The sequence below is a fragment of the Chinchilla lanigera genome, unplaced genomic scaffold (assembly GCF_000276665.1).
Source record: "Chinchilla lanigera isolate Chin_1 unplaced genomic scaffold, ChiLan1.0 scaffold00013, whole genome shotgun sequence".
NCBI lineage: Eukaryota > Metazoa > Chordata > Mammalia > Rodentia > Chinchillidae > Chinchilla > Chinchilla lanigera.
Genome location: NW_004955414.1, coordinates 14,783,344 through 14,796,617, shown reverse-complemented (window position 1 = coordinate 14,796,617; position 13,274 = coordinate 14,783,344). Strand labels below are relative to the sequence as shown.

General features: G+C 34.9%; 1 protein-coding gene across 1 annotated transcript in view; it reads left to right on the top strand.

The window, feature by feature from the left end:
• Nucleotides 1–13,274, top strand: part of Acer3 (alkaline ceramidase 3) — a gene marked incomplete at its 5' end in the record, with an annotated part of 105,905 nt that overhangs the window by 50,314 nt on the left and 42,317 nt on the right. Inside the window, 1 exon segment of the mRNA XM_005379846.2 lies at nt 9,023–9,075. Within this exon segment, the coding sequence (XP_005379903.1) occupies nt 9,023–9,075 (53 nt within the window).

Below are 13,274 nucleotides of genomic sequence, written 5' to 3'. Positions count from 1 at the left end.
AGCTCTGGTTCTTATTTTGAGCATCGCTTCCTGGCTCCAGTGTAGATCTGTCAGCCTGCTAGCACAGATCCTTCATCCCACTGGCACAGACTTGATAGATTTCACCACTGACCTTTGTGCCTCCCAGCACAGATCCGTGAAACAGGCCTGCATGAGCTATTGTTATGGGCTCTAGGCCTCCAGTTGGACTTGTGGGAGGCATTGTTATGAGCTCTAGGTCTTCAAGCAGGACTCATGCAGGACATTATCATGGGATCCAGATTCTTTGGGTGACTATTATAAATAATCTTATAAAATATGTGTCCTGTATTATATTGTTCCCCTTGCAAAATAAGCCCCAAACCATGATAATTGCTTTTGTTATTCTGGGTCTCTTCTTGTTCCATGTGAATTTTAGGATTGTTTTCTCTAATTCTGTGAGGAATGCTGTTGGTATTTTAATAGGGATTTCATTAAATCTCTATATTAGTTGAGATTATGGCCATTTTGACAGTATTGGTTCTGCCTATTCAGGAATGGAATAGCTTTCCATTTCTGATGTCTTCTTCAACCTCCTTTTTCAGAGTACTATAGTTTCCATTGTAGAGGCCTTTCACTTCCTTGGTTAGTTAATACTTTAATTGTTCTTGATGGTATTGTAAATGATATTATTTTCCTAATTTCTTGGTAGACAAGAATGCTGTTGATTTTTGTGTGCTGATTTTACATTCTGCTACACTACTGAATTTGGTTATTCTAGGAGTCTTTTGATGGAATATTTTTGGTCTTCTTTGTAGAAGATCATGTCATTTGTAAATAATGATAGTTGACTTCTTTCCTATACATATTTCCTTCTTTAGTACTATAATGTTTTGAGAAGTGGTGATAGTGGATGTCCTTATCTTGTTTTTTACTTTAGAAGGAAAGCTTTTAGCTTTTTCCCATTTAATATGTTGGCAGTAGATTTGTCATAAATGGCTTTTATCAGGTTGAGATAAAGTCCTACTGTACTTAGGTTCTTCCAGGTTTTTATCATGAATGGGTACTGGATTTTGTCCATGCCTTTTTCCATGTATTGAGGCAATCATGTGAGTTTTGATTTTGCTTCTGTTCATGCAATGTGCTGCTTATTGATTTACATATTTTGAATCATCCCTACATCCCTAGAATGAAGATTATTTGGTCATGATACATGATCTTTTCGATGATTTGTTGCATCCCGTTTGCCAGTATCTGATTGAGGATTTTTGCGTCCATGTTCATTAAAGGGATTGGCCTATAGTTCTCTTTTTGGTTAGATTCTTGTCTAGTTTTGGAGTGAGGATAATTATAGCTTCCAAGAATGACTTCAGGAGTATCCCTGCCCTTTCAGTTTCTTTAGTTTGAGGAATATTGGTATTAGATCTTTTCTGAAGTTCTAGTAGAATTCAATGGCAAATCCATTGGGTCCTGGGATTTTTGTAGTTGTTAGATTTTTTATTGCTGCTTCAATTTCATTGCCTGTTACTGGATTATCCCTGGTTTTTATGTCTTCTTAAAGAACCTACATTCTAAAATAATCACACATTAAGCTGTTATGCCCTTTGACTCTTCAGAGGAACATGGTCTTCTTGTATTATTTATTCTAGGTCCCCTGTTATGCGTTGTGGTAAAACCATGATGTGATTTAAAAGGAACTTATTGTACTTTTGGGGCACTTAAGTTTTTCTCATGGTAAGTAAGCTAACTTGCTTTTAAAATCTAATTACTCTATGTATATTAATCTTTTCATAGCTTTAGCTAGGGATTAGAAAATTTATTGATTGCCGTTTTATGCCAGGTATATGTGAGACAATCCCCACACCAACCTTTTATGACAGACATTATTATCCTTATTGTTTAGCTGAGACACCTAAATCTCAAAGAAATTTAAACTTTTTTTGTTTATGGCTTATTGAGACAGAGTCTCACTATATATTTCAGGCTGGCCTTGAACTCACTGTGTAACCCAGGCTGACCCCATCTCCAGACAGTCTTCCTTCCTCAACTTTTCAAGTGCTGAGATTATGGGTGTGTATCACCATGACCACCCAGGTTGAACTTTTAAAATTGATAAATAATAAGTGATAAGTCTGGGATTTTAGTTTAGGACTGATTCCCAAACCTTAGTACTCTATTTCCACTGTGGTCAGATGTATCAGAAGATATGTGCCTGATCTTACCTGTGTTCTGTTGTAACCTTGAAAAACTTTGGCTGATAGTTAGCCTCAATACTTGAATGAAAAAGTTCCAATAGAGTCAGATTCTATATTTGCCTGATACTCTTAAAACTATAGTAAAGTGTAGTGAATATAAATATTTAATTAGAAAATGCTTTTGGTACCTTGACCTCTTTATTCCAATTCCATTACTGTTTTGTTTGCATCACTCTGCACTTTGGATAATGGCCATAGAGGGGGATTTGTTCCTGATACTGTTTTTTGGAATATCCTGGACAATTTCTACAAATATAATTTTTATATTAACTTTGATGTGTCAAGCAAGCAAATCAAATGAAACTCTTTAAATGAAACATCATGCCAAAATGTTGGCTAAAATTTCATCCTGATATTATCTGAATGTTTTTTTTCTCCTTATGACTGAATCAATCAGTTGGCAAGCAAGATGAAGAAAAGAAAAAAAGTTTAGGGCTGGACATGGTAGCACAAGTCCGTAACCCCAGCACTCAGAAGAGTGAGTTTGAGGCCAACCTGAAGTACACGGGGAGACCCTGTCAAAAAAAAGTTTTAAATTCTTTTTAAATTATTTTCAGCATTTCTAATTTTTACAAATTAAGGACCAATAAGTGTTATTTTGTTTTCACACATTGGACACTTGTTCCCTAGGCTTAAGTAACAACATATCCACCATTTTTGTGGTCATTTGGATAATTTTTCAAGAAATACGTGCCTCTTGATAAATTCTTGTATGTCAGTAGTAAAAACTGATTTGCTAAACTGAACTGTGCTCTCCATCCATGTCTGCTGCTTTCAGTTCAAGCATCCCTCACTCTCCTGCCAGGATTAGATGACTTTTTTCTATGCTCCCACTGAATACAGTGCATATCTCTGGCAGAGTACTTAATAAACCATACTGTAATGCAATGTGTACTCTCTGATATGCCCCTCTTATGCCTTAATAATCAAGGCAGAAAGTGGCAAAATATGAGATTGGAGAGATTCAAACAGGGGCAGCATCCCACAAGATCTGACCCTAAGCCAGGGTAAAGAGGGTCAAGAGTTTCAGTTTTATTCTATAAGCAATGGAAAGCCAGTAGAGTGTTTTAGATAAGAGAATGATGTAACTGTCTATCTATGTGTGTGTTTGTGTGTATGTTAAGAGATAGGGTTTTGCTGTGTTATCCAGACAGGCCTCAAATTTCTGAGCTCAAGCAATCTTCCTGCCTCAGCCTCCAATATAGGTGTGACTACACATGTACACTACATTGTTTGTTTTGTTTATATTTTTAAAGGCAATCCTGGCTGCTGTGTAGAGAATGGAATGATGGGTAGAAAGAGTACAAACTGAATCCAATTAATTGTGGCTTTTGCAGTACCCTAAGTGAGAAGTGATCATTGTTGTGTAGGATGGCATTCACAGAGCCTGGAGAAAAGTGAATGACTCATATGTTTTGGAGGTAGGGCCTATGACTCATTCAGACATTGAGTGAGAGTGAAAGGAAAGATTTTCAAATTCGGCTTTCAGGTTTCTACTTTGAGCATTTATGTAGATAGTGACATCCTAGCACAAGGAGATAGTCCCTTGTTAGATGGAGGCAAGCTGCCTCAGGGAGGACGGGAAACAAAAATATTGTTCCTGATGAGGTCGCAACACAGATTCCTGACAGAAATGGGAATCATTGTTCTAACAGAACCAAAGAATTATCTTAGACTAAATACAGATTTATTTAGGTTAAATATAGACTTTGAGTTCAATCTATATAAATCTGATGGCAGTTTCTATAAAGAGTACATGATAGTCATAATTGTAGTTTCATAGAACTGAAAGATTTTAAAACATTACTTTATATATTATAGGTGAGAAAATGAGGCCCAGACATATGAAGTAATTTTAGAATATTCCATTGTGCAGAATATGGTCTTATATTCTTCCTAACTTGGCTATCTAACATCTGAGTGAATAATCAGGCTCTTTAATCACAGATCGTCAGTTGATTTTTTTTGGAGCATTGTGGTTGGGAAAATTTTTTAAACTAAATTTCTTGTACCACCATTGTAGTTCAGAATTTAAAAGGAAAAAAAGTTCCAAAGCTGATTTGGAGATTTTTCTGTTGATATTCTTGCTATAATTACCAAAAAAATTCAGTTAAAAGAAATAATATTGAATATTTCCTTTCCTTTTCCTGAATTAATAACAGAAATCTACAGTCATATCTTGCCATCATTTTTCTCCTCACCTAATAAAAATATATTTGAGTCTGTGTGCCTTATATTTGCACTTCTGGCTTCGGAATTGTTTTCTTCTAATTTTGTTTTGATTCGTATACTTACTATAAAATTATCCTCCTGTATGTTTTGGATCAGCCCTCACTTGTTAAAGTTTATTCACTGAAGGAATAGTTTTTAAAGGACCTGTGTCATATCAAGACAGTTTTATGTGCAGCTTTAAATTACAACTTTAAAAAATTAATTTATTGATTGATTCAGGATCTTGCTGTGTTGCCAAGTGGGCCTCAAACTCCTGGGTGGAAGTGATACTCCTGTCTCAGCCTACTGAGTAGGTGGAACTATGGGTGTATGCTTCATACCCAGCTAATTAAATCTTTTAATTGTTACATAAAAATTGGTGCTTTTTCATAGAGTAACATGCAGTGTTTCAATACATGTATACTTTGTGTAAAGTTTAAATCAGGTTAAACTTATCTGTCTCCTCAAACGTTTATCATTTTTTTATGGTAAAAATGTCCAAGATCCTTTTGTTCTGGTATTTTGGAATGTACACTACTTAAGGTTCATCAATTAAAATCTTTTCTAAAATAAATCCTGTAGATATTGCTAACTTTGTTGGAATTTTTGTATTGCTCTTTTACTTTTATGACTTGATTTTTACAGCTAGAAGATTTTTCCCCCTCCTCTGTTCCATTAACCTACTTTTTGTCTCTTTAGATTTGCCTGTTTTGACAGAGTTACTGAGAAAGTATACACATATATAGAGGATTGATGTGATCAGTTTTGTATGAAGAAAGTAATTACTCTTGTTACAAAGCAGAGAAATGTGTAAAGGAGTCTCCTAACTTTGATAAAAAAAATTTAAGCAACCCCCATGTGTACGTTTACTTACAAATTATATACATACTATGGTGCTAATATACTATATTTTAAAACCCCTAAAATAGAATTTTAGAGAAATGGAGTAAAAAGGTAACATATCAACAAAAAGAAGCTAGCAGGTTTTCTTCCTGTATCCCAACAGATGATTTTTCTTACCCTTGGGGATGTGATTTTAAATGGAAAAGAATAAATGATTCATAAAGGGTGCATGGAACTTCATAGTCTGGCTGCACTTATTTCTTCCATTGCAGCCTACAGTTCAGTGACACCTGACTGCACTGGTTTCATCTCATGCTCTCAAATCTAGTCTGCTTTGCTTTTGCTCACCCTGTGATCACCTTTCTTCCTGGAATATTTATTCCCTCCATACTGGAAGATTGGTATAGTGAGATTCTGTATATGTTCTCCTCGGATTCACAAATTTTTAGCATTTTGCTAGTATTTGTATATTTGTATGTAAATTTTTCTGAAGCATTTTAAAGTTATATACATCTACTCCTTATATCCCTGAACATTTCAGTATGTGCCCCAGTTCTATTTTAATATTATCTTCTAAGTCAAATTCTTCTCTGCTTCCTTTCTTGTTAAGTCTATCAAATAAGAAATCCAAGAAATATTTAACCAGGCCACTAGTTACTAGCTTTTGGTGTACACATTGTCATCACCTACACTGCTTTAATGAATTCTAACCTAGTCCAGAAACTCCTGATTCATTGGGTTCTTGAATATGTATTTTAAAAGCACATCCAAAGCCAAAGATCATTTTTAGATCCTAAAGTTCATAAAGGGGTATAAACAGTGCTTTTAAATTTTTTCACCTAATAATACTAGGGATGGGAATGGTACTTTTACACTCTATTTCCAAACTTTTCAAAAGTTCCAAAAGCCCTAATAAAAGTCATTAGTTCTGTCTTATATAGGGAAAAAGCAGTACTCAGAAAGACTAAGACTAAGAAATGAGCCAAAGTCACATAGTAAGTTGCCGAACTAATAGTAAAAACAAAGTTTGGCTCCAAAGCCTTTCTCTGCATTGCACCTGCCCTTGAAAGCAAAGAAGAGAAATTCAGAATTTGATGAGGTTGTATGGGGTGGTGGCTGGGTGTCCAAAAGAGTAGAACTTTCACTTAAGTATTTCACATTATCGTGAGGTTCATAAGAACTCCAGTGAGAAAGAACAAGGTCTCAATTAATGAAGAAAATAAAAATGAAAGCAGATCTTATAAAGACAGAATCTATAGATTTGAAAAATGAATGAATATAGGAGTTCATGGGGAGGGAGAAAACAGTCTAGTCAGGGGTGATACTGGTGTTGTGCCCAGGATGGAAAAAACCAGTGACAAAAGAAACAAGGGCAGGAGGGCAAACTAACAAAGGGGAATGGCAAGAAAAAGCTAGGATGCCTGAAATCAGTCCTCCAATCTCAACCAGACAGGAAACTCAGCCACATCTCCACAGTTCACAGGTAATCAAAGGAGTTCAAGAAGCATTCTGCCCATTTCTCTAAGCTGTGATTAACTCAAATGCTCTCCAGACACATTAAAATATTGGAAAGAAAATGACCCCCAGAGGAAAAACGTTGACATTGTGGGCCTTTTAAAGTGTTTTGTTAATGACTGTCAGCTCGAGGGTTTCAGAGAAATAGAACTGATGATGGCAATGGGGTTTCTTTTGGGGGGAGGTAATAAAAATGTTCTCAGATTAGATTGAAATGTTTGTACAACTCTCAGTGTACTAAGCACAGTTAAATTGCACACATTAAACCAATGAATCTTGTAGCATGGAAAATACATCTCAATAAAGTTGGTAGACTTTAGCCAAAATTGGTTGTCAATTTAAAGGAACAAAATTTATATGAAGAAACATGATGCTGTTCTGTTACATCTTTTTGCTTCCTAAATGTATATACATAAATGTCATTTGCAAGAATTACTTTTTTAAAGGAAGGGAAATAAAATAAAGGGATAAACCAAGTGCTGCCCTACTGTCAGAGGAATTTGAAACCTCAGAGTAGCCACCAAAATAAAATTTTTAGACAGAATATAATTTTATGTATTGCTCAGATTGTCAAAAGGAAATAAATTCTAGAGATCTCTGAAAAATCAGACTTTTAATGCAGTATAATTCAACAATAACAAGAGAACAGTCCTTGAGGGAGGCATGATGAAATGACTATTCTCTCTTTAAGATGAATTGTCATCTCACTTCATTTATTTTTTATTTTATAATATTTTATATGACTTTAAATAACTCACAAGTTTGTTTTTCTTTACCATTAAATAATTTGTCCACTTTTGCACATTCTAATAATTTGTCCACTTTTTTTTTTTGGCTAACTATATAGTTCAAACTGGCCTTGAACTCCCTGAGTATCCCAGGCTGGTCTCAAACTCATGATGATCCTCCTGCTGCAGCCTCCCAAATGCTGGGATTACAGGCATGTGCTATACCATACCCAGCTGTAATTTCTCTTTTTAAAATAAAATACCAGCCATCCTATTTTATGGCTTCTCTAGTGAAATAAGTGCAGTAACTATTTGCTCCATCTCATTTTGAGAAGTAAAAATAATATAATAACAATACATACAGTGATTTTAAAAAAGAAAAACAAGAATGACTAATAGTTTGAATTTTTTCTCAAGTGGCCTCATATTCTTTTTCTAATTTCCTTCACAAGTACTGTATCCCTCTTCTGTGTTCTCGTGATATTTTATGCATACCTGTATTCTGGCATCTTCTCGGTTTCTTACTCTCTCCTCCATTTAGACCATGTACTTCTTTAAGGCACATGGCTGCATCTTATTTTTGTATCTCAGCATCTCTGAAGGTTCTCAGTAAATGCGTAACTGAACTTAATCAGAGGTGAAGACCTGTTGCTAGTTGTTATAGAGGCTGTTGTTTAGTCAGTTACTTTTTTAAGTTGGAGCATAGAATTAGTGAAAAAAAGTATATTTTTAATTTTTAAACTTTTATTAAAACATTACGTGATCTTTCATGGTTATTTAATATAGGGCATGGCCCTTGAATATGAAACCCTAATTTCAGTTCTACGTAACTTTTCTTGAATTAAAATTCAAACATTTTTTAAAACTCTGAAATAAAAGCAATTTAAATTGGAGGTATTTGGGAAGAATCTGAGGCATGAATACAGATTCTTTTTCAATTTTTACTGTTTCCTCAACCTTTCCCAGACATTATACTCACACCTAATTCCACAGCAGTTTTGATTTTTGATTAGCAACTCACTTTTGTAGAGTCTGTCCTAAGTATTTTAAATAGTTCTTGTACAGATGATAGCTTTCTTTTTACAGTATTTCTGGTAAGTGAATAGTTTGATTAATAGATTTGAGAACAAACCTAAGTGACTTGCTCTCAGAAAGCATATAGCTCAGTTTTTAGATCAGAAATGCAAGGAAGTCTAAAGAGTAGCTAACCAAGTATGCACAGTAAAACTTAACCTGAGGATCCAGTAATATATTTTATAAAAATAACAGAATATGGTTAATCTAGTAAATCACTTACTGGAGGAAATTTCAGAAAACCTATACTGCGTTTGTTTTTGTACCAAAAATTCAGTTATAGAGCTTACTCAGTCAGCTATATCTGGCCAAAAGAGTTTATAAAGTTTGTTTCCCTTAAAACTAGCTGCTTTGAAATGTTTTATTGTCATTTTAGGTCTGTGGCCATCCCTAAAGAATTTCATGCTAATTGGTTTTTTGTATTTGTTTCAATTCCAGTGGTAGGAATGGGATCCTGGTGCTTCCACATGACTCTGAAATATGAAATGCAGGTTAGTAATGACAAAATTGCCTAACTGCTTACTTCTCTAAATTAGAGACACTTCAGATTTAAGTGAAACACAAAAAGGAGATTTTTAAGAGTTTTTTCTTTAGGTCAAAAGAGTCAAAAGATCCACACCAATTAAAAACCAAGTTGAATTCTACTTACAAAAAACACGTGAAAGCACTATAACTTTTTGATGAACTATGCTGCCATGTTCAATTTGAGAACAACATTGTATATCAATCACATTGGAGACATCTTAAAATGACATAATCAGTTTACCAAACAACATATTCTTATTCTTAGAGGCCTGTGTTCTTTCATATCTCTGTGGCATACATTCCAATGGTTCAGTGTCCCTAGCTGGAAAAGTTTTAGGCATATGCAAGGATTTTTAGTTCTTGCCATAGATCTAAAGAGATTGTGTCTAGTCTTCAATTTTTTTTTTTTTTTTTTTTTTTGGTACTGAGAATCAAATTCAGGACCTTGCGCTTGCCAGGCAGGCGCATATGCCACTGAGCTATATCCCTGGCCCTAGTCTTCAGGTTTTTTCACTTTTTGGTTTATCCTCACTAATTTACAAACTTTTAGAACATCACTGTATAGTAGAAATAAAATCTGAGGAATATATATGTAATTTAGGATTTTCTAGTACCAACATTAAAAAAAGGTAAAAAGAAATAGGTAAAATTAAAACATTCTCCTTTTTGAGGTACTAAGGATTAAAGCCAGGGCCTCATGTATACTCTCCCATTGAGCTACTTCCCCAGCCTTTTATTAGTTTTTAAAGACACAATCTCAGCTGGCATTTTGGCTCAATCATACAATCCCAGTGTTCTGGGAAGCTGAGGCAGGAGGATCCCTAAATTTGAGCCCAGTCTGGGCAACTCAGCAATTTAGCAAAACCCTATCTCAAAATAAAAAAGTAAGGCCTAAGGATGTAGCTCAGTGTTCAGGCCCTGTGTTCCATCCCCAGTACCACCAAAAAAAAAGTTTCACCTGTGACATTCATACCTGTGATCCCAGCTACTCTGGAGGTGGAGGCAGGAGAATTGCAAATTTGAGGCATTTTAGCAGTACCCTCTTCTCAAAAAAAAATAATAATTTTTTTTCATTCTTTGAGCAGTGCGGATAGTTCTTACACAAGTGTTGAGGATGAGATATATGAAATACAGTCCCTACTCTCCAGACAACATGGTACTCTCACTGAATAGGGCCTAAGGGAGTCCCCCAAAAGAGAGATGGGGAACTATGACTCAACCCATCAGCAGGGTGGGTTGCAGGTTCACCGACTTCCATCACAGAAAAAGAATTTTCAGGATGTGTCAGCAAGAGGTATGAGAAGGCCTGTTAGTTAGAATTTAAAGTATACACTCAAAGAAAAATAGAGTGTACATCAAGAAAAGAGAGAAGTACACTGTAGTCTGGAGCAGATGATACTTGTGTGTTTTGGGCAATGGAAGTCTGTGACATTTGTGAATCTATAGGAACTTCGGGCTTGGCTTAGTACCTGTGTGATGGCTGACACATTAAAAGATAATAGCTCATTTTACTGGTTAGAGGATGGCCCACGTTAGAAAAGAAGAGGCAGGCCACAGTCTGTTGTGTTTTTTAAGAAGGGTGATCTAAGGTGTTTTGCCGAAATACATTCTTTGAAACCTTTGAATCTGTTTCTCTTAAGGTCAGATTTCTGTCCTTTACTTATCAACTTAGCTAATTTATAGACTTGGAGTATCTCTAAGAGATTTTGGATGTGATGGGCCTGGAAGAAAAAAAGCATAAATAACCCTAGGGAGTACAGACATGGGTCACCTTGGGTAAGTGATTGTGTCCTGAATTTGTGATTTTCTTAAAAGTACAATTTTTGAACTAGGAGTTCTTTTGTCTCCTTCCTCCTGTCTTTATTTTTTTCTGCCCTGACTCAGTACAAACTTTTAAAATATGATCCATAGTTCAAACTCATAAGTTGAATTTTAAGTTCTGTGATCTGGCCCCTACCTTTTTCTCTGGAATTATCTTCAGATACATACCCCACCTCTGCTCTTTTACTAGTTGTAATTTTGTTAGTTTTGGTTTTTAATAAGACTTTTATATTTCTATCACCCTAAAATGAGTACCCTTTTCACATATCTTCAGTTTAATTTAGTCCTTTAAACAAATAAGTCACCAACATCCAGACTTTTCTATTTCAAGTGCCTTTCATAGACTATCTGGGTGGGGTTGTGAGGTAACTCAGGGAACATAGATGTTTTTACACATTACCTTCTAAATACAAGGTGTGCTCAGAAAATACTGTTTCATTTTTGTTATTGCAGTAAGACACATTGCCGTTAATCCCCAGAATATTCTCCCTTATTTCAAATACTTATCCTATCCTTCTTGCCACTTTCTGAAGCAGTTCTAGAAGTGCTTTTTATGGGGTCTTTACTTACACTGTCATGGCTACCTCAGTGTCCTGAAATGATTCAAAATGTGTACCTTTCATGATCATTTTGATTTTAAGGAAGAGACAGAAGTCACACAGTGCCAGATCCAGTGAATAAGTTGGATGAGAATACCATGTTTTAACCACAATGTTTTTTTAAAAGCCTATCTTCCTGTTGGGTGGCACTCAGTAGCATTCGCCATATTTTTTATCACACTGTGAAAATACTCATGAAAGATGACTTCCAGGCCTGCTTCAGAAAATAGCAAGAATGATGGGATAAGTGTGTTTAAAGAGAGGGGGAGTATTTTGAGGAAGACTAGTGGCAATGTGTCCTTTACTCTAATAAATTTTTTAAAGTTTACATATATTTTGATCACCTCTTGTATATGAATAGTAGAAGGTCTACAAAAATGGACCCATTAGGTACCTTGGTATATTCTGGGAATGCTGGATAGCTATCCTAATATTTGCTAACACATGAAAACTGAAAGAAGACAACAATGCAGAAGGATTTAAGTAAAGCCATTAGACTCTATTCCAGTACTTAGGTAAATTCTTCCTATAATAAGACTTGCGGTTGATTTAGCTCCAGCATTTTTTTAACATCTAAAGGTGATTCAAGTAAAAAGTTTTGAAGTTAACATAACAGAGATATACCTTAAAATCAGTACCAAATCTGGCTCTGCAACTTATTACCTCTTTGATCTCATTGTTTATTTTGAAGTGAAAATGATAACATCTCTCTTAGAATTGTGAAAATTTAGTGACATAAAGATGTAAAGCACTTAACTATAAGACCTTACACAAGTGCTATTTTCACTGCTCTAATAATTTACCAGCATACATCATTCACTTTGCATAAGCTCTCTACTTACTTCCTAGAACGCCTCTTTTCCTATACTATTCCACTTGCAGCCATTTCTTTTCTAGTTTCTCTGTACTCCTTTTAGAATCATTACTCTCTGTCTAATCAGATGTTTTCCATTACCTTTACCTTTTTAATATGTGAATTCATTGAGGACAGTTACTGTATCTTATTTATTGTTATATACTCAGCTCCTAACACATTGCCTGGCATATAGTAGACATATTATTAAAGAGTTAATTTTGTATCTAGTGATAAATAAATTCAATACAGTTGACTTAAAGATTAGAAATAATAGGCCAGGCATGGTAGTATACACCTGTAATCCCAGCACTTGGGAGGCTGGCCATGAATTTGAGGCTAGCCTTGGCTAAATGTGTTCAAGACCAGACTGAACTACATAGCAAGACCCTGTCTCAAAAAAAAAAAAAAAAAAAAAAAAAAAAGATTGGAAGTAACCAGTCTATAACACCTACCTTAGTGTCCAATATATAGTTTAATAAATAATGGCCATAATTACTACTATTCTGCTAATAAATAATAATATTACTTTTTAGAGACATACAGATACTTGAATTAATAAAATTATTTCCCTGGCCTTTATTACATCTGTTTATTTATGTTAGTGGATATTTTATCCACTTGAGGTGTTATAGAAAGAAAAGAAATGCAAAAGAATGCTGATAAGATCTAGAGACCTGTAGACATCATGCTTTCCTAGAAGTACAGTATCATAATTTGTGACACTGAATGATGTAAACTACAACGGCTATCTTCTGTGAATAGTGAGTTGGGCGTGCTACTTAGGCATGTATATTAGGAGAGATGGGTGAATAATCTGTTCAAAGACAACAAACTGTACATCCTCAGGGAATAAACTAAATGATGATAAATATGTAAGAAAATAAGAGAT